The sequence below is a fragment of the Dermacentor albipictus genome, chromosome 5, assembly GCF_038994185.2.
Source record: "Dermacentor albipictus isolate Rhodes 1998 colony chromosome 5, USDA_Dalb.pri_finalv2, whole genome shotgun sequence".
NCBI lineage: Eukaryota > Metazoa > Arthropoda > Arachnida > Ixodida > Ixodidae > Dermacentor > Dermacentor albipictus.
This window is the reverse complement of record NC_091825.1, coordinates 158,887,377-158,914,946: the sequence shown is the minus strand read 5'-3', so window position 1 is coordinate 158,914,946 and position 27,570 is coordinate 158,887,377. Positions and strand designations below refer to the sequence as shown.

The following is a 27,570-nucleotide window of genomic DNA, read 5'->3' as shown; positions in this document are numbered from 1 at the left end:
CTTTCTGACGCAGAGGAGCACTCTGCTAACAGCAACTTGATGAGACGCCTTGTATGTCACATAATTCGAGAGGATAAAATCGTCACTGATTCCCGCCTCTTGAATGCAAAGTATTGGAAAGGTGTATTGTGCGAGCAGTTTACGAAAGTCAGCACACTTCCTTCGAAGACTGTTGGCATTCCGCTGAAATATGGAGACACTTTTGTAGCGGTTATTCATGTACTGCTTATTGCAGTTTTGGCCCGGATTGTTTATATAGGAGTGCCTCCAGAGGCAACAAGGCTTTCACTTCTGGTAGGTTGTTTCCTTCCGGCAGAGCAGATAGAATTGCCTTAAGAGTTCTGAAAAGCATTGACAAAATCAGTTGCACCACCGATGCGGTGGTATGGACGCTATTAACTGGTGTTACTTCTGCAGCAATTGCATAAGGTAGCTGAGAATAATGTGTGCGAATATTGAAGCTTTCTGGTGTATTACTTTCTGCCTGTTGTCATGTGGATTTCCGTAGCATTGGCGCATAAAACTGGGCGCTCGACTGCAATCCTCTTGTTTAGTCTCTTGATTGCACCGTTGGTTGTTTTCTTGAGGAGAAATGTCTTGTTGGTTATATTTGCTGTTGTGGTTACCTTGTACTTGATGAACAACCTCAAGGTTTGGGAAGGGTTCATTGCGTCGGGGGTGTCTTCCGTGGATAGGTTCCTGTCGATGAATTTGTACCGCTGCCTTGTTCTGAGGGCAGCCTGAGTAAAAGGTGGCATGGTTCCCCACATAGTTCTCACATTTAGGCTGAAGGAGTCACTTGTACTCCTTGTGGTCATGATGTTCGGAGCAGATTTTGCATCGACGCGTGCTGCGGCAGTTTTTCGCCACGTGCCCAAATTTCTGGCAATTATAGCAGTGAAGTGCTGGTCCTAGATATTCCTCGACATGATGACTGGTCAAACCTAAGTAAATTCTTCCTGAAATAGTGCGATCGTGTCTGAAAGTCAGGATTCCTGTGGGAAGTGGATGCAACTTTACTGCTCCATCTTTCTGGCGGTAATGCTTTATCTGTCTGCGTGCCGAGATAACTCTTGCATCTTTTAATAAGTCTAGGAGTTGCTCGTCTGTATAGTGCAGAGGCACATGTCTTACTTTCCCAACGTTTCGCGTGTATGACTATGGGATGAAAGGCTTGACTTCCAGGCTGCCTACACTAAAGAGCACCATGAGGCGTTTTGCGGATGCTAAGGAAGCAACGCTGATAGTGAAACTTCTATTTCTGGTCATCATAAAAGACCATATTTTTAAATTGGAAGCGAAAACTATTTCAGCAGACATTCAGGTTTGATTCACTTGCCAAAAAAGTAGTACCTTCGCTTGCTGGGCCAAAGACAACCGGGATGCTTTCTGCTCCTTTTTTTTTTATACGTGGCCAAAGTAAATGGGGATCCTCACCCATCTCTTCTTCATCACTGAGCTCATAATTTGGTGTTGTGTCGTGGTACTTGCTGTCTTCCAGACGAGATTTCTTGCTCTCGGCATCACCGTCAGCCATTAATTTGAAGTCGCCGAAGTTGATTCCGAGCTGGGGAGAACCAAATGTGCCGATATTATGAAGCTTTGTGACGCCTGCAAGCCCCCAGGTTGTTCATTACAGACTGTAGTATCATTCATATGGCTTGCTGCACTTGGACGTGCATAAGGCTCGTGACGAATTTCTCAGCTCCCGACCACGGTAGTGGCAGGGTATTGGCCAGGTCCTCAAAAAAGAAATATCGTAACTGTAAGGCACCCGGCCCGCTAATTCTTCACCCGACGTCTTGTTAGTCAATCGTCGTCAATGCTGACCGTAAATGTCCAAAAAGCAGTAAAGTCAGAGCAACGCACACAGATAGCGACCAAACAGATACACTTCTTCTTCTTCCTCCTCCCTAATAAGCATTGCGCTTATTGTGTGTCTCTGCTAACGAATCGTAGGTTTTCCATCTATATTAAAACGGAAATTCGAAGTAGTTGGTTTTTCATCACAACTAAATCCCAGCTCATTAGACAAGGGACGACCAAGGAAAATAGACAAAGATAGCACTGACTTACAACTGATTTGTTGGTGCATAGCGCACATACTGTACAAAATACGCCCATAAAGTGTGTGTTCTGTGACAATAAGTCATTTGGAAGTCAGAACTCTGCGTATCTTGTTTCTGCAGTTGTACTTTGTGTAATACGCCGGGTTTCACTAAATAAACCTATCAGCATAGCAGCGCCATATTACTTCGCAGTGCAGCGAATGCTGCATGCATGCACGTACATGTGTACTGTAATTCGGTGTTTACAAAATGTTACTGGTTAGTTTCCGTGTAACAGTGCCTGTACCAACAAGACAAGAGTACAACCTCCTAAACACTATAGCATCATGCCGAACTGGCACAATTGACGGTAGAATTTCTTTATAATTTATTGAAAGGTCTTTCATTCCTTGTATTAACTTTTTTTTTTTTCTGGTGAAGACATACATTCATCGAGGCATGCGCATGGCTCCAGAACGCGCCTCCGATACGGCGCCGCTCATTTCTTCGTTACAAACTTTCTTTTTGCGTATTTCCATGCAGATCACGTCATTGTGGACTTGGCCGTGCGCTCCAGTGAGACCGACACCGACTTCATTCACAGAGAGTTCGTCTTCTTCGACTGCAGTGTTCACAAAACGTACGTACATCGGAGGTCGTACAAAAAGAGAAAATAATCTTACTTTATTTGTTATTTTTGAACGCATTACCTTAAAGTGCTTTCGCTATTGATCTTGCCTGTGCACGCCACAAAAATCAAGCGCTCATGATCATCTCAATATATCGCAAATAATTTTTAAATATACGCACGTTGAGCATCCAGTGTACAGGCAATCTCATTATTTAGTTGGGCTGTAGTTCAAGTTGAGAACCAAATAAAAATTATTTCCCTACAGCTCCTATAAGGTCTCTGTGAAAACACTGAAGTGGGTCATTTCGCTAAGGTTCATTTGAGTAACTCGAGGCTGCAAACACATGGTAAAGAACACTCCGAGAAATTATTATAAGGAGGCTTCCATTCCTGTGATTTCACATACATGTAAGCATTCTCGTTATTAAGTGCGTGGCAGTTGATTACCGCCTTGTGATTAAAACCTATGAACGAATAAACTGGGATAAAAAGAAACTCACAGAAATAGAGAGCTAAAAAATAAAAGTGTCAGCTTCTGCAGCAGCGCGACAATTCAGATACCTTCTAATCGTATGTTTCTATTGTATATACGTGCAATTTTCTGTCAACACTGACAGTTTCGAATCTGTCTTTGTTTCAGATGCAAGTCTTGTGTGATGAGCTCGTGGCCCTGCAATTGGTGCCTGCACGAGAATTTCTGCACCAGCAACGCTACCGACTGCGCCCGACGCGTCATCATCGGAGAAAGCGTGCGTTTTTTTTAGTTTTTTTACCATATCATTTCTATGAGAAATCAAGACCGCCAGATAAATCTCCAGCGCTAAGTCTTTGCAACAACACCGTTGATAAACCCTTCCTTCGTGTATACAGCCTACGGTAGCTTCGCATTAGTATATTTATTCTAGTCTAAGCATTCAAAATGGGAAGAAAACAAAACAGTAGCAAGCAGCTTCCTCGTTCTAACACGTATAGAGAATACGATAACTGCATGAAACGTTACGCCAACTGACGTAGTCCGCACTGCCAGCACATGCTTGATCAAGCGTGATATCGAGCTGAGGCAACAAGTGCGCACCGTGCTGGTAATGCAAAATCTTAATCGGAGCGAAATATTGAGCAATTGGTAATAATTTCCGACTGCAACAAATCGGCCTTTGAATGCAGCGTACTCAGCTAAGGCGGACGAACCAAAGCTAAAGAAAATTTTTTGCTATATGGATTAGTTCAAGCTGCTACGTTGTTCTCCAAGCACGTTCGTGAAATATCAAGATTAAGCCACCACGCTGGCTCAGCGGCTATGGTGTTGAGCTGCTAAAAACGAGGTCGCGGGAACAACTCCCGGCTGCGCCGGCCGCACTTCGATGGAGGCGCAGTGAAGAACGCCCGCGTCCCGTGCATTGAGGGTGCGTCAAAGATCTCGTTGTGGTCGAAATTAAACAGGAGTCTCCCACTACGGCGTGCCTCGTAATCAAATCACGGTTTTGGCATGTAAAACCGAATAATTCAATTCAATTCAGTAGCAAGATTGGATGCGACCTTTGATAGTCCACCAATTAATGATAGTGTCATTAGCACGGAATAACGCAATGTGAAAGTGTGGCTGAGCCGCTTTTAACGTTATCGCATGAGTGCCGCTCGGTGAAGGTCACAACGACCATTGCCGCCACGTTTCTGCTGTAATCCGGGCGCAGGGCTCTTTTTAAACAAGCCAAATGCACTTTGATCCGACGAAGATGACGTTCCGTCGAATACATTCGTCGTTATTGATAGCCGCAGTTGGGAAACCGGAGGTTGCGGCGCACATAACGCAATATGTTCTATCACTTTTCATACTTCTTATTCATAGCTCATCTAGGTTGCGTACTTTCGTAGTAACTGTCCCTGTGCTCACATGCTTGTTTTTGTGATCTTTTCTGACATTATTATGAATTTTTTCCCTGAATTTTCCTTTCTGTTGCCGGAATATCGCTTTTTCTCTATCTTCTCTAGTATGCGAGCATGCGCAGAATAATATAATGCCTCAGTCTCGGACGGAAGAATTGTGCATGCTTGGCGGGTTTCCGTTCTCACCTGTCTAAGACGCTGTCACTACGTGACTAAATGCGAGATTTTGTGGCCTCTCGCAGAACTCTCACAACTCACTCATCAAGGGTCGACAGCACTGTCCAAGCTTCAGCATCGACGATGAAATTCTGCTCCCCCATGAGGCACGCAAGGAAATCGCCGTGGAAGTGAGAAATATATTGACACCCCTGGTACGTGTATGTTTCTCTTACTGCTTTCCGGAAACCATAGGAACGATATCATATCTTTTACTGTTAGTAATATTATTAAACTTACGTTAGAAGATGTTCCTCTTATCAGTGACGTGCTATAAGAATAGAAATACCCTGAGACGAACAAAGTCATACAATTGAAGGAGGAGCAGGAAGAGAGTAGCTCACACTCTACAACGTTACCCTGAGGAGCGCTCATCGCTGAGCTAGTCACAAGCGGTTATACAGGCTGGTTGATTTCAAAACACGCAGCAGTGCCTTTGTAAGCTTGCATATAGCAGGCGCACGAAGCCACGGGGTCAAGATGTTCTCCTTTGTGAAGGGCTTGTCATTTAAGTGCCCCAAAGCTATCCGAATGACGCTCCTCTCATCTTCGTATGCGGGGCAGTCCCATGAAGGATGCTTGGTGGTTTCCGTAACACCACATGTCCATTGCCCCTTCCCCAGTGCTGGGCAGCCTACCGGGCTCAGCCTTGTTGACGTCCCTGCTTTTCACTTTAGGACTTCTATCTCTCTCCATCATACAATTTCCTTGTGGCGAGCTCTCGCTGTAGATTCCTTGGCGAGTTCGCAAAGGATAGTATATTCGAAAGCGATAAAAATAATTTTTCTTATCTTCAGAAACAACCGCTCTTTATTCGACCTCTGTAGGCAGCACGCTTTAGAGAATGGCGTCTCTAGACATGGACAAACGCCGTATCACCTATTTTATGCCGTTAGACATTGAGCGCTTCGTAGAGCTAACGAGGTAAAAGGGGAGAGGTCTCGCAAACACTAGAACGGCCAAGGTCTGTTCTGGCAGGTGTCATACTAGTTCTCTTCTTACCATGAAACTTGCTTGCGTAAAAATGAGGAAGCATGCTCTGTAAGAGCAGGGCAACCAGTAACAGACGAAAACGCCGTCTGGGGGCTGGAGAGAACTCGGGAAACCTGTAGCTACAGGTCATTCGTAGTTACCACAGTGAAGTGAATAGGCTTATTTAGCGAGCAATTATGACAATCGACCGTCGACTATCCATTGTTGCAACTCTAATGTTGTTAAATAAAGAGTCGACCGTTCCTCCGAACGCCTGATCTACCCTTTTGTACTTCCTCTGCTGGTGTTTTTTCCTCTTCACAACAATAAGCCCACCCCCCTCCTTTTTTTTCTTTACTTAAGCGAATGCGCTCTCCACGAATACTCAGAGTACAGACAGTTTAACATTTTCTGCCAATTATGAATAATGCGAACAGGGCATATTCATCTCTAGAACTCTCAATGCGGCTGCATTACGCCACGGAAAACTCAATATACGTAATAGAGTGCTTCTGAAAAGTCCCTTTTAGAAAGAGTACAATGATGAGAAGAGCCTGCAAATGCGTTCAAGGACATCGGACCTGTCATTTGCGCCGCGTTCCTTGAAGCCTAAATTGATGCGGCCGTTGTTTCAAGGGTATTGATTCATTCTGGGCGGCGAATCGGGCTTAATGGTCTGGAAGGAAGTCATTTATTTTCTTTATTCGTATAAAAATGGAAAACACTTTTGTGTCCGATCTTCCCTATGTGTCGTTATACGTTTCTTCCTTTCATTATTCACACTTTTTGCCATGGGTGAACTAGAAACGAGAAAGAAAGACCATTTGATTAATGACATTTTTCGCGCGTCGCATACTGGGGATTCTTCTAAACTCCTTCGTGTCATTTATAAGAAAAGAGTGCTACTCAACGCTACATTTATCATACAAAAAGAAAAGGGAGACCTAGAAACGTACAAGTTGAAAAGAAAGAAGATGGTAAAACGCAAAGCACTGGATTCGTTCAATTTGTAGCTTCTTTTTTAATCAATAAAGTTGTGATCATTGACACGTTCAGCTGAAGCTATGTTTTTGACGTAACTCAAGTGCCTTTAGGCTAAAAGGTGCTGAATGAAGACGCCCTACGAAATGCTCAAATTTTAATGTTAGCTGAGTTTGCTTAACTTGGTTAACCAAGTTAAGCAAACTTTATGTACGTTATTCAATTGTATAAATCACTCAGTCTCAGTCATCTCCAGAGCTACTGCGACGCTTACATGCTACGCTTAGAAAGTAGCTGCGACGCTCATAGATAATAGCTCATAGAGGGGGGGGGGGGGGAGCGGGGTGGTGTGCTTTTGTTTTGTTTTAATTGCTTTACAATATCTATTGCAGCTGAAAAGAAAATTTCGAAAATAGCCAACTAAGAAATAGAAGCCCGTTCGATAAAGTAAAACAACTTGCGTAGGTTTACATTGGAAAAGCAGCGCAATATTTGACTGGAGTGGACGCCTTATTTTTTTTTATTTAGTGCATACTGCTGTCTGAAAAATAAGCAGGGGGGTGGAAAAGGAAAAGTGAATGAAATTGAACAAGTTAACAAAAGTATATCGCAAGCATTACCACTGAGACAAGAAATAGACTAGCAAACATGATTAAATATACGTTGGGTAAAAAATTTCACAGCTCTGTAAAATAATTTTAGCACTTAAAGAAACAAAAAGCAATCACAAGTTAGTTCGCGAGTTGTCAAAATATAGACAAGAGTATGGCATTGTCAACAATAAAATTTACCCGTAATTATACATGTCAGACAGGAAGCCCACTTGCTGAAAAAAAGAAAGAACATTTGGAGGCAGTGCGTTCCAATCGCTTCTGGTTCACGTGAAAAACGAGTGTTTGTAAAGGTTAGTACGTGCAAAGAATGGTGTCAAGTCGTGATTATGACTATGTCTGGTCTCCCTGGAAAAACTGCGAAAAGGGTATTTACTAGGATTCCTGTTAAACTGCCGAGTGTAGAGCAAGAAAAGAAACTTGAGCCTGGCGATAGTTCTGCGCTGTGCCAAAAGCGAGATGTCATTACTAGCCATTAGTGAAGAAGGCCAGCCAAGCTGGTGATAGGCGTTAATGCGTGCCTTAGCATTTTCATTTGTTTTGCAGGAAGGATTTCAATGCGTCGTCGAAATTGAAGGCGCCAGGGAGCGGGTGTTTGCTCGGCTCCGGGACAACAAAGTCATCTGCACGGAGAGCACGGTATGCATCACCGAAGGAGGATTGTGCTTGCTTTCGCTGCTGCGACAGTCTGCAATGGGGTAAAAAATGGGTCCTCGGGCGATGTTACAATTGGAGCCTTTGTGCATATTATTGTTCGCCAAACTGTGTTTATCCAAGAACAACTCACTTTCAATTTGGGACGTTGCCAGCTGCAGGCACACTTAGCCCTGCTGTAAATGCTGCAAAGGATAGGTACAAGCGCTTTTTTTTCGAATAACTCAGCGAATATGTACGGTCGCTTTCTATATGAGCTTCAACACGTTGTCTGTGGTCGAATCAACTCCAAGGCAGCACGGCGGCGTTGACATAAGAAAAATTGTTTTAATAAATTCTAATAACTAGAACGGCGTTTATTTCACCCATTTTCCGTGCACGTCTGCATCGCCGTGCAGTCTTGAAGCTCCTTCGAGCGCGGGCACCGTGTTGCAGCTCATTTGAAACGCGATGAACTGTAGATGCTAGTTATGCAGGTCATGCATTACTCTCAGAAAACGCATAGCGAGGTGAACGGAGAAAACCAGTGGATTGAACAGGGGTGAGAAGAGCGCAAATATTAGGCTTGCAAATGGATCACTTCTATTTACTACCAAACGCACTCCATGAATTATCGTATGCTTCTCTGAACTGTCCATGGTCTTTGTTTCAATTTTACTTGCCCAATTGCCCAGTCACGTGCCGGAAACAGGAAGCATTTAGGGTTCATTTGCCTGCAGTGATACAACTGCGCAGTCAGAGCATATAATAGATGGCTGGGACGCTGTTCTGAAACTAGTGCGTTCTCTACAGAACATTAACCACTGCTGGCTGGTTCCCGACATTTGCGCGCCTCTTGCAGTATTTCTTTCAGACCTGAAAGTCATAGACTACCATATCATATCACAGTATGCTTTTGAGACTTAAGAAAGCAATTCAGAAGCCGTGTCTTCTCTGAATACATAATGGAAGCAATGCACTTCAGTATGCGGATTACTATTTTACACGTTGGCTGTTGGCGAGTAAGTTAGTGAATAAACGTTATTACGGAGACCAAGCTGCTAATTCCCGAAGATGGGCAGCCACACTATTCCAGGTAGCTGTAGCCCTGCGCTGAAAAACTCCAGAATATAGATGTATTTTTTGTCTCCTACAGGCATTTCAAGAGTAGTGGCTGTTGGCGACATAAAAGAAATATTCTTGTATTTTACGTGCCAAAACCCCTGTATGATTATGAGGCGCACCGTAATGGGGGCTTCGGAATAATTTTGACCCACTGGGATTCCTTAACGTGCACCCAATGCACGGTACATGGATGTTTTTTTGCATTTCACCCTTACTGAAATGCGGCCGCCGCGACCAGGATTTGATTCCGCGCCCTCGAGCTTAGCAGCGCGACACCAAAGCCGCTACGACACCACGGCGGGCGACATTCTACTAGAGGCAGGAAGCACGACAGCGTGCAGACAATCAAAGAAAGTGGTTTAAGAATAACTAAAATCTGCGTGCTTGCAGCGTTTTAAAAAATGGCTTTTCGGTCGTGAGGGGCATGGGGGTTTGAGACTGGGGGCACGTCAGCGGCACTTGCACAGTGTTTCCCTTAGCCCCGCGCTACATATCCGGCAGAGAAAAAAAAAAGGACATCAAGTATCATCAGCAGAAAGAGTGCAGCAACACACAGTAACAGAGGTGGCAGCTGTACATCAGAGTCATCGACTGCAGCAGCATTAAGGGGCCGAAGCCTACACGGTCGCAAAGGCGCGATGCCAAACGACGCACACTCGCGGCGGACCGCCGAAGGGGTGAGCCTCACGATGGATGAAGCTGCTTACACTGGCGGGGGCGTAGCGATTTTCTGTTTCATCGCTGCCCTTATGCAGCGCTTGTTACGGCTGAGAGTAAAGTAGTCTCACCCTCGCGCTGTGCCCCCGCAACTCTCTCTATCTCTCCCTGTCGAGTGCCCGACCCGCGGCGCTCAACGAACGGCAAAGCACCTCGGGCTTGCATCTCGTTTTCTCGCGCTGTATCACAGCCGAGGCGTAAGGAGCCCCGCGCTAAGGAGATCAGAAGGCCGCTCTCTGACCTGCTAGTCGCGTGCAGCAAGATCAACGTTGGGTGCAGAAACATGATATTGCTTCAGGGAAACAACTGGGGTATCCAGGAATTCTTTCAGCGGATAGGCCAGATAGGCCTCTTCCTGTAAGCGCGAACCCATTGCCTATGAACACGCCAGGATCCGAAGCTTTTGTTTCTTTTTTTCTCTCCCTCTCTCTACGTGAGCGAGCCAGATTTGGAGAGAACGACACGTAAGAAGCACTATTGTTGCAAAGCCTAGCTGCTGCTCGCGACAAGACCCAAAATAAGGCAACCATATATTTAAAAGAAAACGATGAAAAAGCACTGGGAGAAAAGCAGAGTGCATGCTGCTTTCGGTTGAGTACGATTCTAGCCAGGAATTATGAGCTGTTCTATGCGGCAACGCATTGTTATAAGAGAAATGCGAGGTATTCTTAGGGAGTAGAAAATGAAAAACAGTCTGAGCCTAAGTGCACTTGCGCAGCACAGCAGCGTATCCAGTAGACCTTTTTCTTTTATTTTGTTTGCCTTGCACACGCACGAAGGTGCAGGCAGTTTTATATAAGAGGAGTGGCTCTTACGAACACGAAATTTTTTAGGCGAAGCTACAAGATCGGCTAACTTTCGCGTTCGCATGTACCACTGGTTTCACTTGCAACGCTCGCTGACGAAGTATGCACAGGAAGGAAAAGAGTATTATTAATAATAAAAGAAAGAAGGAAGCATGAAAAACAAAACAGGCCACGTGACGTAAATTTACGTGCCCTGTCCCACTACAATTCCTACTTAGTGAGTTTTCATTTTGCCAGGTATTTCGCAAGCAATAATATGAACAGAAAAGCCGTTCTGTGAAAGCCTTAGTGGCGCTAGAAAACGAAGTAATGCAACAGAGCGCTCTTGTGCTTGCATAAGGCACTGATCCCGCGGCGATGCGGTGCACGCAACTTGCCGACGTGCGTTGTGTCAGAAGGGTCGGAGGAGCACGAGAAGAGAACGAGACGGCGGAGGCAAGTTAGAAGGGATCCTGGGTTAAGCAGGAAGAGATACAGAAGGTGGAGGAGAGGGGGCGTGTCCCTGTTGCCACATTCGCCCAGCGCGCTCGCGACAGCACAGCTGGGCCGAAACGCTGCCCGATGGATAATCGATACGCTGTGTCGTAGAATGTAGTTAGGGAGCCATTCTTCTTAGCCGCGAGCGCCACCACAGGGCGCCCTTGTGGCCCGAGCTCTCTCCTGACGTCGTGCCGCTATTTTGCCCCCTATCAGCCGAAGAATGAGCGAACACCCCTTGGCTTCCTGGTATGCCCCTCGGCTGGTTATCTTGTTGTTGTTCTTGCCGCCTGCTCTTGACTCCGAGGCATCGCGCTTGCAAAGCTCGAAAGCCAACTCGTTCAGCATGCGGGTAAGAGGAGAACGGGAGCGCTAAGCCGCTACCTACGCATTTTCTCAAAATGAAGAAATGGGTGAGGTGAGCACGAATCTTCATCTACGGTGCTGATTCGGTGCCCGTAGTACAAACAATCGACGACCAAGCAGCGCTGTTAGCATCCGGAAATCACAGTGAATACAACATAGCAGGTGATCAAAATAGGTTTTGTGCCGTAAACAACTTGGACAAGAAACGATCGTGGAGCATGAGCAGACGGAGCGCGGAGAGAGTGAAACGATAGAGGACGCGGTTGAGAGCTGGAGAAGCACCTGCACGGAAAGCAATGCCGGTGAGCTCAGGAGGAAAAATATTAGCAGGTGACATCAGGGGAAACTTACACAAGTGCCTCCAGCACACTGTTGCGAATGAACCGCAGTAACTCAACTTAAGCAGAAACGGGAGGAGCAAACGAACAGAAAAGGCTAGGTAACGATCCCTAAGTATACAAGGGGAGGAAAAGCATAATTTTGTTCACAAATCGTGACGAGAACAAAGAAATTGAATGAAAGAAAATGTCGTTCTATGGCGTTCAAACTTATATAATATTATGTAGAACGAACGAGTGGCGATTACTTTTTCAGCAATTAGGCCTTGAATAGCGATAATGTGCCTTTACGGCTGTATCATTGCAAGGAACCATCATGAAATTCACGTTTTATTCCGTGTCTCAAAGCGACGCTGGTTCCTTTAAACTCGCCGAAAGCCCCGCATCTATTGCGTTTATTCCGTAGTTTCTTTTTTCTGTGCAAAGTTTCCTTCAACGCTTTAGATTTTCATCCAAGTAATTCATTTCTTGAAATACAGCTGAAGTTTCTAAAAATTATGTATGTTGCACTATCACAGAAATCACGTTGACATCTGTCCCCTAGCGCGCTATAACTCCGCAAGAACCCCTGGATGTAAAGTCGACTGTGCTTCCACTATGATCGGCGGCCTTGAGAGAAAGCTGTGCTGTGCATTTGGGAAGTGCTTTTCATAACAGGGCTTTATGGAAACCCAGTTTATTGACACTATTTACACGCCTCATCGACTACAATATCTCGCGGAATCCCGCTGTTACCATACCAGGTTGCGCGCTGATGAGCAGCACAGTAAATGCCGCGGGCGCCGGCGAAGGTTCGCTTCTGCAGCTGCCGCGCTCGAGGTGGCGAGCATTAGCGCGTTATTTGTGTCCGGGACGACGCCGAGCGCTTCGATTGGCGGCAGCTTTTTTCGCCCCTTTGGCCCTGCAGTAATTACGGGAAACACGCCAGGGCTCGTGGCCGCCTGACACAGAAGCTCCTGAGAGAGAAAGAGAGAGCGCGTGCGGTTAATGAGAAACACGTCAATCTGTCGCCCACGTCGTCAAGTCAGGCAGCGGTGGACGTCGACGGGTGCTGTCCCCACTGCGGCGCGTGTATATACTTCGGGACACTTAAAGCGTGCACTGGTATAGAACGTAGAGGTGGTCTACGCTAACCAGCAGCCATGTCGAAAACAGTGCGCACACAGACAAAGCACGAGGCGAAGGTGCAACAGCATCACAGGGCACGTGCACAAGGATAGCGGGAAGGTCCTACAGCCTAACGCCTCCTTGTGATTCTCGAGCTTCGTGTTATTTATGCGTTGTGTTTTGCTAACGATATCATGCCTGTAGAATTAGGCGCAGCTTGTAAAGTGGCGTATATTCTACGTTTCCTTTTAAGGAGGATAAATAACATTGCTACTGCTACTACTACTACTACTACTACTACTACTACTACTACTACTACTACTACTACTACTACTACTGTGTGATTGACTCGCCTTGCAAGCCGAACTTTCTTTCTTCTTTTTTCTTTTTCTTTCTTTATCTTATTGGTCTTTACGATTTTGCGTATGCGGATATATTACACTTATGTAGATATGTTACACTGATATAAATGTGAAATTCAGAGTAAAAAAGTTCATTCGCGAAAGCTAGCCCGTTTATGCTCATAATAAGAAAGTACTATATAGACCCAAGTGCACTGCCACGAATGCACTGATGTACGGCTGGGGCTACGTACTGCTGGACAGAGGCAGTTTGTGAAGTACTCATAGCAGCAAACCGAATTTCGACACCATCGTTCCATTTTCCTAACGTCGTGCCGCTAACGGGAGTACAGCGGCACGAATGGACGCGAGACAAAACAGGAGTAACACAAATAAGTGCCAATATCGGCTTGTTTGTTTCTCTCTTTTTTTGCCTCTCGCCAACGCGTGCCTCCGCATTCCCAGCACAACTGAAGTCTCGCCATCTAGCTCATCTCACTGGTCGTCTTAGCTGAGAAAAAATTCTCAAAGCTGCGCACGACTAAGAATGGCATCGGTATTGGCCAATATCGTACCACTCGTATCGCAAGTGGGCTATTGTATATGGTGATTCCCATGTGTCTGCGACAGGCCTGCACAGGTGACGATCGCACAAGCACCTTTATGTTTGAGCAGCGCAGATAATGTTGTCCGTAGTTATCTGCTGCGAGCTGTCGCTTCTACAGCGCTGCATGTATTTAGCCAGCTGGAACGCAAAGGCGGCAGCAAATCACCCACGCAGAAACCGAGCGAAGCCAAACCGCTGCCGCTGTTCACTGACGAGCCAGAGACGCAGACGTCAGCCGGTTTTCTCAACGAAGAAACAGAAAGCGAGGGAACACGAAGAAAGGGCAAACCACGGAAGGAGAGATGACGAACGGACGCAAGTCGAGGCTACGGGGACCTGCAACAACAGTTGCGTCCTTGTCGACATGTACATACGTTTCTCGCCAGACGGTGACTTAGAAAGTGGTGATTACAAGTGGGAGGGGAAAGGGGGGCGGCGGGGTCGTTGTGTTTTGGCTTTACGAATGTTACCGCATTTTATTTTTGTTCATGTATTTTTAGACTTGAACAATTTGTTGTTTTTCTAATATATGTGGAATGGTTTGATGCTAAGCGCGTGACGTGCAAATAAAGACGCCGAGGTACACATGACATTTTTGGGGGACAGTGAGATGATGCAGGTGTCATCAACACACATTTTGAAAGTGCCCTACAGCTTCTGCGTGATAGGGTAATTACAAAAGTTATCTCGTACGGGTGATTTTAAGGACTATTTAATACGTTTCAGCAACCAGTTGAATTTTACGAAGGTAGCAGATGGCGTATGAAGAAACATGTCATTATGCGGTCCGCCCCGTCAAACATACCAGCTCTTGACATGGAGGAGGAAAGAGAAAAGAAGAAGGCAGGGAGGTTAACCAGAATATCGTCCGGTTGGCTACCCTACACCGGGGGAATGGGAAAGGGGAAAGCAAAGATCACAGGGAGAGAGAGGAGGGAAGGAAAGAAGGAAATTACGGCAAGTTCGCTGACGCGTGTGGTTTTACAAAAATTGCCTTAATAGTCACAGGTGGTCGCACAAACCCGTCGTCCTTAGGAAACACAAAAGTGCCTTCACCGCTTTATGGGCCGACGGGCGATGGGGGCGGTGTTGACATATGTGTCACCACGGCAGTATTATAACTTCCTGCGGTTTGACACTTCTCGTTTCTAGTACACCTACCAAGCTGAGCAAGGAGAACTACAAGCTTCCCTCACTGTTCTGTGGAATGGCGACACTTTCATCGACAAGACCAACGGTATGCTTGGAATTTATTAGGTGTTTCTATCCCATAATACCGCGGGAACATTGTAACAATTCTATCTCGTGTTCTTTCAAAACCATTTATTTTCATCCCTCGACACTGACTCAACGCTCCATCTACTGTATTAGCAACTTGAAAGAGCCGGAGATTCGCAAGAAAGCATAATAACATTGAGTGAGAGCTATACTCATTGTAGTCTGCTACAAAAATTTGTATCAGCGCTGACTGTAGGCGCGATCAATCGGTCAAACAAATCTAAATTTCCAAATAAGAAATCATGTTCGACAAACAAGGATACAGTAAGGGGGATATCATGCCATGTGCACTGTGCATCACAAAAAAAAATAAGATAGAAAAAGGAAGCAAGTAACTGGATCAACAACAACAACAACAACAACAACAACAACAACAACAACAACAACAACAACAACAACAATAATAATAATAATAATAATAATAATAATAATAATAATAATAATAATAATAATAATAATAATAATTGCATATTTGTTATTAATGTTCATTTATTTATGCCTCTTTGCCAACAATGTACACCCGACCACAAAGGCTTCTGGAGCACAAAAGTTATAAAAGCTTTGGAGGACGCTTAAGCTTCGCCTTTAAGAGTGCAACGCGATAGCATTCAAAGATTCCCGAGTGCTTCTCACACTTCGCGGCAACTGCAGCTCATGCAAACGTAATGTTTACCGGAAAACACTGGTGGTGAGCGCTATGCACGAAGGCGAGCTCTGTGGGGCTTCTTTTCGATTTTGCGCAAGGAACCGAGCGTGCCGCGTCGCTCCTACTGCGACACACCTCGAACGGCAGCTAGAAAGCGCTATCGCGTTAAAAGGGGCTTGTGTTTGCTCTTTCGCGTAATAGAATTGTTTCCTTGTATATTCAGTTTACAATCCGACGCTATCATGTGTGTACGTTGTGTGTAAGTCGTACTTTACGATATATTTTTATGCATTTTACACTGAGAAATTCAATTAGTTCAGTAACTTCTTTTGCTCTGCACGGAGAGCCTGCGTGGTCGGTTATGCGTGGTTCGGAATGATTATTCCCAAAACGGCGGTCGACACTGGAAGCCAATGCCGGATTTTCTGCGACACGGGGACCTTAACGATATGGAGTTAAAAATATAGCATGCAGGGTGTTTCACATAACTAGTGTCAAAACTTAAAAAAAAAACACGCATGTGCGTTACGATAATCCAATCGATTTCACTGTCTCCTTTAGCAGCTCAGTAATTTTCGGTATGCACGTACGTTATTATTTAACGATGACTGATCAACCAACTTGTAAAGTATTGTTTTAAACGTAAAATTCTCAATGAGAAGGTTGTAGAGCCTATTGAGAAAAACCCAAATAATTCGTTTCCGGGATGATAGCTTCTCTGGTTTTAATTTTTCCGAGCTCGAAAGAAAGTGCACGAGTTGGAAAAGTACCACGTGACCAGGCATTTGTGCGTAGAGCTATTAGTTCCCTGAAACACGCTACCAAAAAATGAGTGACGCAGGTAGACCAAAGGCATGAATAGACTGCACGGAAAAAATAATAGATGATGGCCACACCTGTCGTCGCCGATGCATGGCCATGCGCTGCCAAAACCTTCTACCCCTTTAGTTGGTCAACATAAAAAACGCTGGTGAATCTTCAAGGATTGCCATGCGTTATATATCGTATATCATATTGCCCCATTCACTTCATTACTTCAAGAGACAGGATATCTCGGGTGAATGTGGAAGCCGAGATCATTGTATTCGATCCATTCGCGTTGCTCAAGGACTGTTCATGCCTTTGGTCTGCGTGCAGCATCGATCATTCAATCTTGTCATGTTTAAGGTCACTAATGTTGCTGTACGTGAGAAGCTAGTAAGCTGATTCATTTTGGAATTTCATGCGCTTTTCTTGCAGCTCATAAAAATTTGAGTTACTGCAGCTATCATCGCGAAAAGATGTTATTGGGATATTTATTAATAGCAACAGTGGGGAGGGAGGGAGGGGGGCGGACGCTCTACATTTTTTCCATTTAAAATTTTGGATGTATATCAGAACTTCAACACACGGTTAGTTCATTGTCGTTGTTCTTTGCCTAAGCTCCCACTAAAAAAAAAGGAAACGCTTTGAGCTGCTCAAGAGGACATTGAACATACTAGGTTGGCAGCATTCTATTAACGCACGCGTAAACTTTTAAAACCATGCCGTACTTTGAGACACGCCCTGAATCGATGGACGGAATGAGATGTTCCCAGAACAAATTCTTCAGTGCACCTGTTCTTGCGTGCGCGGATGCGACGGCTGCGAAATTGGTGTAATTATTCCTGTTTAAAAGCTTTTGCGGGCATACATGCATTAGTTTTGTCAGCGTAGGCCCGGTCTGTTTGACCAGCCAGAACAAAGCTTAAGATGGAAGAAACCCACGCGAAACACGAACCGTCTCTGCATCCGAGCAAACAGAGCGTGTGCAGCCCCGGTTAGGCCACCGCGGTGCGCTTTCCCGACACCCAGTGACATTGTACAAGTGCCTGCTGCTGGGAAGCCACGGTGGCCGCCAGGACTGCTCCCTGTGCCTGACGCGCGACAAGCGCTACCAATGCTCCTGGTGCGGAGGGTCGTGCAACTACGGACCATCGTGCGTCGAGCCGGTCACCACGTCGTGCCCACCGCCCAGGATCGATTGGGTGAGCAGAACGACCTCGGGAGATAAGCCCGTTGCTCGATCATGACAGAAAATATTTAGCGCAAACATAACTAGGACACAAGGAGTCATAGATCCCGTGAGCCCTCGTCAAACTGCAAGCATAGCTGCATGTGCACAGGTGGCGGACGTACGTCTCTCCAAGTAGATTACTTGAAGATGCGAAGCGGACATTACTTTGTCTATGAATGCTTGCGTTAAATTCACTAATTTATGCAGTTTTATTGCCCGTTTAATCGTTCGCTTCAGTGCACACATTCAATTTGAGAAGTACGAGCAGATGCCGAGGACTTTGCACTGCCTTCGCTACGTGACCACTGGCTCCATTTAAATCATTTCACCTTGGAGCTGTATCATCGACAAGCTGCAGAGCGTCAGTCAGTAATTATAGCGTACACTCAAGAGACCTGCAGGCGCAGCTATGTTCTAGGCGACGCAGTATTTGACGCATATCATCGGTGACGTGGCTGTGAGCTGCCGGCTATAGGCGCCGTTACTTTAGCTAGCCGCTATATATACAGGCGTCGGTTGCTATGCTGGCTGTTACGTACGAAAGGTTACGGACGTCACTCCCAATGTCTCGAGCTGCCGTCGCCTTGCAGCTTGTGAAACAGTAATCTTTACCGGGAAACGTATGCGGGGAGCGATAATTGCTTCGCATTGTTATGAGGAGCGCCTTATCATCAATTATGTGGTTCGGATGCTTGTTTTGTGCTTTGTGTGCGTAATTTCAAAGAATGTATGCACTGTTGACTCCACTTTGCTGAGTGCTTGAAGCCTCTGCCTTACGGGAGCACGAGCCACTGCTCCTGGCCCCGCACGTCCGCTGGGATCGGCCCACATTTTGCTGGCGGACGCGGACGAGAAAAATAGCGACCAAGTAGTGGCTAACAGCTTCGCTGTAAGACCAGATAATGCCCGAGAGTAACTCATGCATACCTGTCTAATTTTGTCTGCTTCATCAGGATACCGATGCGCGCGCGTGCACAGAAGCGTACGCGCACCGAAATCAGTGCTGTCCTTTTTGAGGACCAGAACCGCAGTCAGATAACTTAGAGATAAGGTCAGGCTAGTTTAGTTCTTTAAAGTCTCTTTTATAAGGGCTGTGGCATAAGGTGTAGGGTACCAGTAATAAAAACTAATGGAAGAACATAGGTAAATAAGTAAAAATGTAGGCTCACCTGAAAGAATAAAGGGTAACAATGAAAAAGGCAAATGCACGTGTTAGATTATGTATTTGAACAAGAACGGAATAATGATTTGGCAAGACAGAAAAAAAAACATCGATGACCACGGGGCCACTAGTGCTAGCGACAGCATGGGGGGAAGGCCTCTCGAATCTGATGCCCTTCAGGAAAAAATATGAAGCGAAGAAGGTAGTTGTGTGTGAGCGTGGTTGAAGTAGATAACCAGTGCGTTGTGATATTTTTGTGGCTAGGCTGATGTATGGCCCATGATTGAGTGAACTACAAAAGAACATGAGAAAGGCCAAGGACGGCTATAGTACGAAGGTACGAGAGTGACTGTAAATCAGCTTTTGCTTTTAGGGATGATACGCTTACGTCACATGAATAGGATGATTGAATGATTGTATCTGGTCGCAGGATTGCGAAAACACTGAAGCACGTTAGTAAGATCATTTTAATATGAGTCCCACTTGTGCGACGCGTATGTTACTTTGGGCCTGATTAATAATTTGTTCGAAAGAAGTTTAATATGTTGCGGAGCATGACGCAAGTGGTGTCTCATGAAGCCAAGTGTTTTCCAAATCACTTGTCGGCTACGTGTACATTTAGAAAAATCTTTCATTTATGTTGCAGTCAAGAAACGTAAAGAGTTGCAGTAATAGCATCTTTGTGTCCTGTGGCGAGTGAGAAACTTAAATTCTAGCATCTGAATAAAGCAGTATTTTCGTTTAGGCCCAGTAATGCTTCAAGAAGTTACAGAAAACCAGTATCTTAAGGAAATTGAAGTACAAAATTTCCAAATTTTGTAACTCTGTACCAAAAATAGGTCTCATAGCTCTGTAAGCACGACGCATCTAAAGGGGACGAACCTATTATATGAATTGACCACTTCCGCAATATTATTAGTGTTTACGAAAGTTTCCAAATGTCCAAGTCACAAATCGATTATGTATTTGATAGCTCTGTGATGTGCACAAATTCTGTCCACTTTAGGTGTCTCAGCTGGTGCAGTTTACAGCATTCTAATATTGTATTTGATTGTTGAGTTACACAATTGCAACTTGATACTCGAGCTTTTCACTATTGTTATTTTCAATTTTGTAAAGTTTCTCTGAGAATATTAACCGCCTATGTAAAAATATGGCTTCACATCCCATAACTTCAACGAAAACCTGGTGCATTTGAAACTAAATCATAAAGCAAGGACATTAATTAGCGTATAGTTCAGTTTCAGTTGTGATATTTCTAGCGCCTGTAACAGCGACCTTGATAATTTTGTGTCACCCCTGCCTTCCGACCTCGACAATTCCTAATTGCGCTAGGTTTTACTTAGCAGCGAGCCATATATTGTCACTGAACTCTACAAATCGTTATTTAATTTCTTCTTTCTTTGTGCGTAAGCCTGAAACAGGGCTTTCTTTGCCGGCATGGCACCTATTCTGTATCATTTCGTTTGTTTGTCAGTTTTCCCATGAAACGGAAGTTTCTGTGCAATGTTCTGCCGGTACTAACCTAAAAAACAAAATAAGAATTACACAAGCACTTCTCAACACTGGGGCGATTGACAACGAGGGCACAGCCTTAATTTCGCTACTGTTCATTGTTGCAACGTGTGGCTAATCGAATTAAGAGGAACCCGTGACACGCCTCACGTCTTCTCCTCGAGCACAAAGCTCCGTTCGGAACTTGCCTCGCCGTCTAAGTTATTTATTGCCTATGTTCCTTTTCGCCGAGACTTTCGTTCCGACATCTGTCTCTGGGAAAATACTCTCTCTCTCTCTCTCTCTCTGTCTTTCAGGGTGTTTCAGCGAACACTTTCAAAGTTGTCTATGGCACATATCACAGATATAGTTGATGAACTGATCTACTCGAAGCAGCGGATAATACTTGCGCAAAAGATGGAGATGCAAAATGACGAATTAATGAAAAATTTATTTATTAAGTTTTTAACTAATTACATTATGGCCCGTATTGCAATTTACAAATTATAGCCGTGGAGTTCGCAAGGCGGATTTACTTGGAACGAATTCTCAGGACGACACCAGTTTCGAGATATAAATTCCCGAACTTTATGGAGAAATGCATTGGCGTTCTAGTTGATTTATTAACAAAACGTCCTTTCATGCACTGAAGCACACAAGTAACTGGAACGCCAAAGCATTTCTCCGTAAAGTTCGAGAATTTATATCTAGAAACTGGTGTCGTCCTGGGAATTTGTTCCAAGGGGATCCGCCTTGTGAAGTCCACTGCTAGAATTTGTAAATTGGAATATTTGTCATAAGATAGTCAGCTAAAGAGTTAATTAGGGATTTTTTAATAATTCTTCAATTTTGCGTTTCGATTTTTTTCTGCAAGTAGTGTACACCGCTTCGAGTAGACTGGCTCATAAACTAAAATTGAGCTATCTGCCACAGGCAACCTTTAAAAAAAATTGAGTGTTCGCTGAAACACCCTGTATATATAAGCCAGCAAACAATGACACCAAGGGCAATGTAGGGTAAAGTACTTGTACTTACGCTGGCTAACACTCCCAGGGTTAGTTCTAGTAGTAAAACAAATACTCAAGAAAGTGGATGGGGAAACGGCGCTGCGGTAGCTTTGGTAGAGCATCGCACGTGTAATGAGAAGGTTATGGGAACGTTCCCCACCTGCGGCAAGTCATTTTTTCATCCACTTTCATTTCCATTCATTTATCATTTCTTTAATTCAGTGGGTAAGTACAAGTAATTTTCCCGATGTTGTCCTTGGAGTCATTGTTTGTTGGCTTCGTGTCTTATGCTTAATAATCTGGCCCCTGCGTTAACCTCCGCTCTTCTTGCTCATTCTATTATATATATACATATATATAAATATATCTATCTACCTATCTATCTATCTATATATATATATATATATATATATATATATATATATATATATATATATATATATATATATATATATATATATATATATATATATATATATATATATATATATATATATATATATATATATATATATATATATGCGGGGAGTGCTGTGTGTTTCTCACTGTTCTGAAGAGCCCCTTACCAATTATGTGGTTCGGATGCTTGTTTTGTGTTTTTTCTTTATTGAAACTTAGGTTATTCTGTATTTTGTACGCATAATTCCGAAGAATGTATGCACTGTTCACCAGGACGCGGAACAAGAAAAATGTATCGTAAGTAGAAAGTAACTATCGTTGTTTATATGCAAATGGTACACGCGTATATTTCCTATAGAGCCCTAGTTGTCCTACTAGTCTGCACCGATGGCCACTGTCAAAAATATAAAATAATAATAAGTGCTCTAAAAACAAGAAAATAAGTCGTACCCATTCCTTTTCAATTTCGCGAAGGAGCAATATCTAAGCTTGAAAGGGTGTTCTTTTTTCATTCATATTTTTTTGGGGGGGGGGAGGGGGAAGGATTGATTATGTATATAATATGCGAAACGCCAATTTATTACCAGAAACACTACTGGTATGAGCATAGAATGACCTAATATTACCTGCTGGAAGCTGGGGTGCACTTTGTCTCTCAATGTCGGTTGATGCGGCCCCGAAATTTAAATTTTCTTTGGTCACGTATTGGATTTATTGTTACAGCTACCGCAAGTGTCAATTCTCACACAAGGACTCTACGTGCTACAATACTGGAACGCAAATTGTTAAGTTGTCACAAAGCAGTGGCCTGATGCAACAGTCTGGAATGTAGACTGCCTACATGGTGTCTGATTTGATTCCACTTGACAGAGAGACTTCACTGATCAGCTGCCTAACTATAGATCATGTTTGCCTAAGCGTTCATATTAACTGCTTAAACTAATGAATGCCTTAACTACAGTGAGGGAAAACACGGGGAAGGTGGGAGATAGGAATTCAAGACGATTAGCAAGACGAGAACAAGTTAAAAGCGGAAGCCAACGTTCCGGCAGGTGGACTTGTCTTTCTGAAGGCGGCACATGCGAGACGAGTGAGCGATCTTATGAATACGTACGCGCTCGTCTCTCTCGCTAGATGTGATTACGTGAGCAATGACTCATATGAGGCGTTCTAGCATAAAAGCATAGAACGTTCACCTTTCATTTTTACAAACTTTTTTTATGCGCAGAAGCACACATGATAAAGCGCCGCTGGCAGATTGTGACATACAGACTTGCACGGCCACGTCGTTGGACATATATACTTCATCACGCCAAGGTCGGGCAGCGTTGTCAAGGGCACAAGCAGGCTTTAGCAAACGAAGACACAAATTCATAAATCTGGCATTACGTGGTAATTGCTCCCGATTGGGAAACACATGGGACGTCGTGTGTAACTTCCACAACACTGTACCATATTAATGAGGTTTTCAAAGATCCATCCAACCATTTCGAGATGCCGATAGAGAAAGATCTCCTGTCCAGTGCAGTAACATGTAGAAATCGGTGGTACGGACTAATTAATTACCAGGCTCTCGGTGTCGAAATCCGACGACGTATCATTCCTCTATGGCGCATATGGTGTGCGTGCTTTGAGTTTATATTTCACCGCGTGTTTCGCCAATAGTTACGCTGGGGATAGAAAGCCAGCACCTGTACTCCACGTAAGAAGCACTGGGAAATGTAAAGAAGATACGTTCAGGCGTTGACTGACTCAAGTCATGTCGCTGTAGCGTAATTGAGAATGGTTACGTATATCAGAAACATTATCCTGCATAACTAAAATGAACCGGTACGTTCAAAAACGCCGCTGCGGTCATGAATATTAGAGCGCAGTCTGCAAGGCTTGTCTTCAGACAAGCCTTGCAGAGACATTCCAGCGAATTTATGCGACACGGCGCCCTAATACCTTTAGCTATAACACAGGTCAATACGTGCTGTTACGTTGCATCTTGCGAACAGAGTCACTTGAAAGTCACCTAACTATATCCTTATTCACTTCATCACTAAACCGCTTCTCAACCTACATCTAGGGGCCATGTACCGCTTTTGCCTTGCGACTATTTATTCATTTCTTACCAACCGTCGCCCCGAGTAGGCGATCTCGGTGACTACGGAGGCAAGGCTTCACGTGAGCCACTGACAAAAAGGAACATAATTACTACCGAATATCGCGACAACCAATTTTCTGCGAACCAAGTAATTAATGCTGCAGCGTCAAGTTTCCTTATGTTATGGCCGGAATAAACAGATTCTACGATCTTATCAACAAAACAACCGACACAGAAAGAGGGAGATAGGGAAGTTATAAGGGAAAGGCAGGGAGGTTAACTAAGCTGAGACCGATAGGCTACCCTGCACCGGGAAAAGTGGATTGAAAGGTGAGATGGAAGAGAGAAGTTCACATTGTGCACTTGTGCACACATTGTGAGGCGTTCATTGCTCAGTCCATCGAAAGCGATCATATAGGCTGGAACCGAGAAAAAGAAAACTAAATAGAGAGAGAAAGGATGCAACGAAAGGCAGGGAAGTTAACCAGAAGTGATTCCGGTTGGCTACCCTGTTCGGGGAAGTGAATATGGGGAGGGAGAGCGGAAGGGAGAGAAAGAGTCGATCACAAATAAAACGCGTACACTATAGAGCGGTAGGCGGCAGCCTTCTTAACCTGAAGCCCCGTAGACCACAGGAATTTTCGCACCGCTAATAACGCCTTCAGCATGGATGTTAAATCGAACTAATTCATGCAGGTTGGTAATTTTGATGGCTGAATGAGCTTCTTTGCAAAAACAACTAGCTCACAGGAACCTTTAGGGCCACTGTTTCTTCAAGTACTTATATGCACTTGACTACAGTGTATGCCCACAGAACTTGTGAAGAATAAAAATACAGTGGCTAGTGCTGGCATTATTTCGCTATGAAAGTAGTAGTTCATTTATAGCAACAGATGTGTGCATATATAGATGCATTTAAAATACTTGTATAATATGTATGTACGTGTTAGACTCCCAATTTCTCCCTAACAGTTTTGCTCTGACTATGTTCAACAGCAGCACATAGCACAGACATGCACTTTTCTTTCTGCGAAAGAACAAAAACTAACCGTTACATCGCACCCAATTGATGTCACAACTAACCCGAAAGTAGGTGGATTTTTTAAACAAGAGGAGACCATTGTTAGCTCACCATTCTCAAAACCTTTTTTCAAATGACGTGCAGACAACGCGCGCACTACTGAAAGGCGTCCCTCAAGCTACTGTTAAACAGCTTGGAAATCTTGACCTGCAAAGCCTCTACGAGAGACCGGTTTAGTGGAAGTTGACAAAAATCGAATGTCACGTAACGAAAAGAAGTGATAATAGTAACCATCTAGCTGACGTGCACATTTGCATGTTTCGCTCGTTAACTAGCGCTGTTGGCGAATTCACTCCTGTCGCAGTTTTGCGGCTTCATTTATCTCGTGAGCGCTGTTCACCGCACCATATAACCCGCTCTCTTGTTCTTTTTTCTTGCGGAAGCAGTAATGTCCCGCTTTTCATATTGTTTACTTTTAGTACCGAGCGGCAGTCACCCCGACGGCTGGCTGAAAGTCATTTGAGCACCCGCAGCTATCTAATCGGGTCATCGTAAAAACGTATGTCAACGACTTTTCGGGAGACGTGTTTTGCCGACGCTTCCCTCAGGACCAAATGCGGCGAACTTTGGGGAAGTGCACTTGCTATTACGGTGCACTTTTATTGTTCTTTTATTTCACTGTTTCATTGTTCTTTAAGAGCAGTTACGCGCTTCCCGCGTATCGCGCTGCCACGCGCGCTGGCTTCAGTTGTTTACCCCGTGACATTCGGCCAGCTCGACCTTGGTCTGGTTTTAGTGCCGAGACGAGGAGATAAAATTGTTTTCGCTATACGAAGAGGTCACACTGTCAAACAGTGTGGCCGTCCTTTGCCGGAGAAAGGAAAAAATACGAAACATTTTAACGGAAGTTGAGCATGTAAGCCAACCATGCACAAAATAATACTACACGTAGTTAATAAGGAAGCGTTTACTATTTCATCATGCGTTGTGTTCCGCGTTTAAGTACTCTTGCAGCAAGCAATACTAACCATAAGGCGTCTAAGTAGTGCCCCGCTGTTTTTCTTTATTAATGGTCTCGAAAAAATTTCTTTGATTAAGAATTATTTTAAGAAAGCGCTGACTTAAAAGTACTACACGAAGAAAGAAGACAGGCCCAATGTGACAGGACGGTATTTCCGCCTTACTGCTTAGGATAGTGCTTTTAAGTCACCTTGTTCTTAAAAGAATTCAATATCGAATAACGTGCCCTATTTATTGCTCTTTTTTAAAAAGGCGTAACCTACTTAAAGAAGTGTCTTAATCGAAGTATTTCAACAAACGCAAAACAAAGCTCACGACATAAACATCCACGCAAAAATTTTAAGAACTTAGTTTACTTTGGTTTGCTTTCAGTCACGCTAAAGTTATTGTTTGGCTAATAGAAAAGCGTACACAGCTGAGGTCATAAGCATTGCGAGCTCAACGGTTTCTTTATTAGATGCTGAAAACCTCATGGAAAACACGAATGAACAAGTGAAAGAAGCACATTGAGGCGTCTACGTATGCAGGCGTTACCGCAGGTTTATAAACATTTGATGATCAGCGCACAGTCATTTCAGATGGTGTGACGTTCATCCGCTTGTAAATCTGCGCTTGCTACTTTGTGCGTTTTTATTGCTTGTGCAATTTCTAAGCCATCTGCAAATTCCTCCCTACTCACCGTTTTATTCCCGCTTTCTCCCTTTCTTTCCTCCTCCTTTATCCTTCTATTACCTCTATCACCGAGCCGGGTAGCCGACTAGACGCAATCTTCTTCACCTCCCTCTCCCTTCTTTTCATTGTTCTGCAGAGTCTACGCTTTAGGTTATTCTAAGATTGTATGTGTTGCGTCGTATATATCCAAGCTGAAGCTGAATGAAGTCGCCATGTACGATGAGGCTTAATGCAAAGTTCACTGGAAGATGAAATTTTGTAAGCTCCAGAGGTTCTCTTCAAGGTTTTTACAAAGGCAAGCATATTTATTGCAGCTTCACCATTGAAGTAACGCTGCATTATTCTTAGCCTATATACCGTTTCTGCAATTTACGTTTCTGATGGAGTGTTTGAACCCCGCCACATAATAGCGAGCAGTTACTCATATTAAATTTTTCTAACATCATCCACTGGATATCATTATCTACGCATCGCGGATGGCCCTGTCGCTGATACATTTGACGGTCATATTAATTGAACTCAGCTAACCGCTTTTTCTATTGCTCACCTCCCGCGTAGATCCACCCTCTCAACGGGCCTGTGGAAGGAGGCACCTTGGTCACCATAGAAGGCAGCAACCTGGGCACGAGCGAGGAAGAAATAAGAGACAAGATCCTCGTTGGCGGCCTTCCCTGTGTTCCAGTGGAGTACAACGTGTCAGTCAGGCAAGTACCACAAGTGGAGTGCTAATACAACGTTAGCAGGTCCTCATTCAAGCAAATTTATCGTGTGGACGGTGAAGAGCTTCGCTAATGGCAGTCTTCCGATAAAGTGGAATGGGTGGTATACTTCTAGTGCACTTTCTCATATACCGATAAATCTAGAGTGAGTGAGTGAGTGAGTGAGTG

General features: G+C 44.3%; 1 protein-coding gene and 1 long non-coding RNA gene across 18 annotated transcripts in view; one reads left to right on the top strand and one right to left on the bottom strand.

Moving 5' to 3' along the window:
- Positions 1-27,570, top strand: part of LOC135916635 (plexin-B-like) — a 479,058-nt gene that overhangs the window by 384,279 nt on the left and 67,209 nt on the right. For all 5 annotated transcript variants that reach the window (XM_065450048.1, XM_065450049.1, XM_070539222.1 and 2 more), the window contains 7 exons: positions 2,592-2,688; positions 3,320-3,428; positions 4,806-4,934; positions 7,890-7,982; positions 15,013-15,097; positions 17,618-17,790; positions 27,242-27,387. In XM_065450048.1, the coding sequence (XP_065306120.1) occupies positions 2,592-2,688; positions 3,320-3,428; positions 4,806-4,934; positions 7,890-7,982; positions 15,013-15,097; positions 17,618-17,790; positions 27,242-27,387 (832 nt within the window). The remainder of the gene's footprint in view (positions 1-2,591; positions 2,689-3,319; positions 3,429-4,805; positions 4,935-7,889; positions 7,983-15,012; positions 15,098-17,617; positions 17,791-27,241; positions 27,388-27,570) is intronic.
- Positions 1-27,570, bottom strand: part of LOC135916636 (uncharacterized) — a 110,782-nt gene that overhangs the window by 50,723 nt on the left and 32,489 nt on the right. For 3 of the 13 annotated variants that reach the window (XR_010569000.2, XR_010569005.2, XR_010569003.2), the window contains exon 5: positions 27,231-27,301. This is a non-coding gene — a long non-coding RNA (uncharacterized lncRNA). Of the gene's footprint in view, positions 1-2,651; positions 2,671-6,434; positions 6,552-7,899; positions 8,032-8,130; positions 8,183-12,545; positions 12,762-27,211; positions 27,302-27,570 lie in introns of those variants that run through there. The other 10 variants (XR_010568995.2, XR_010568994.2, XR_010568997.2 and 7 more) reach the window with 10 other exon arrangements.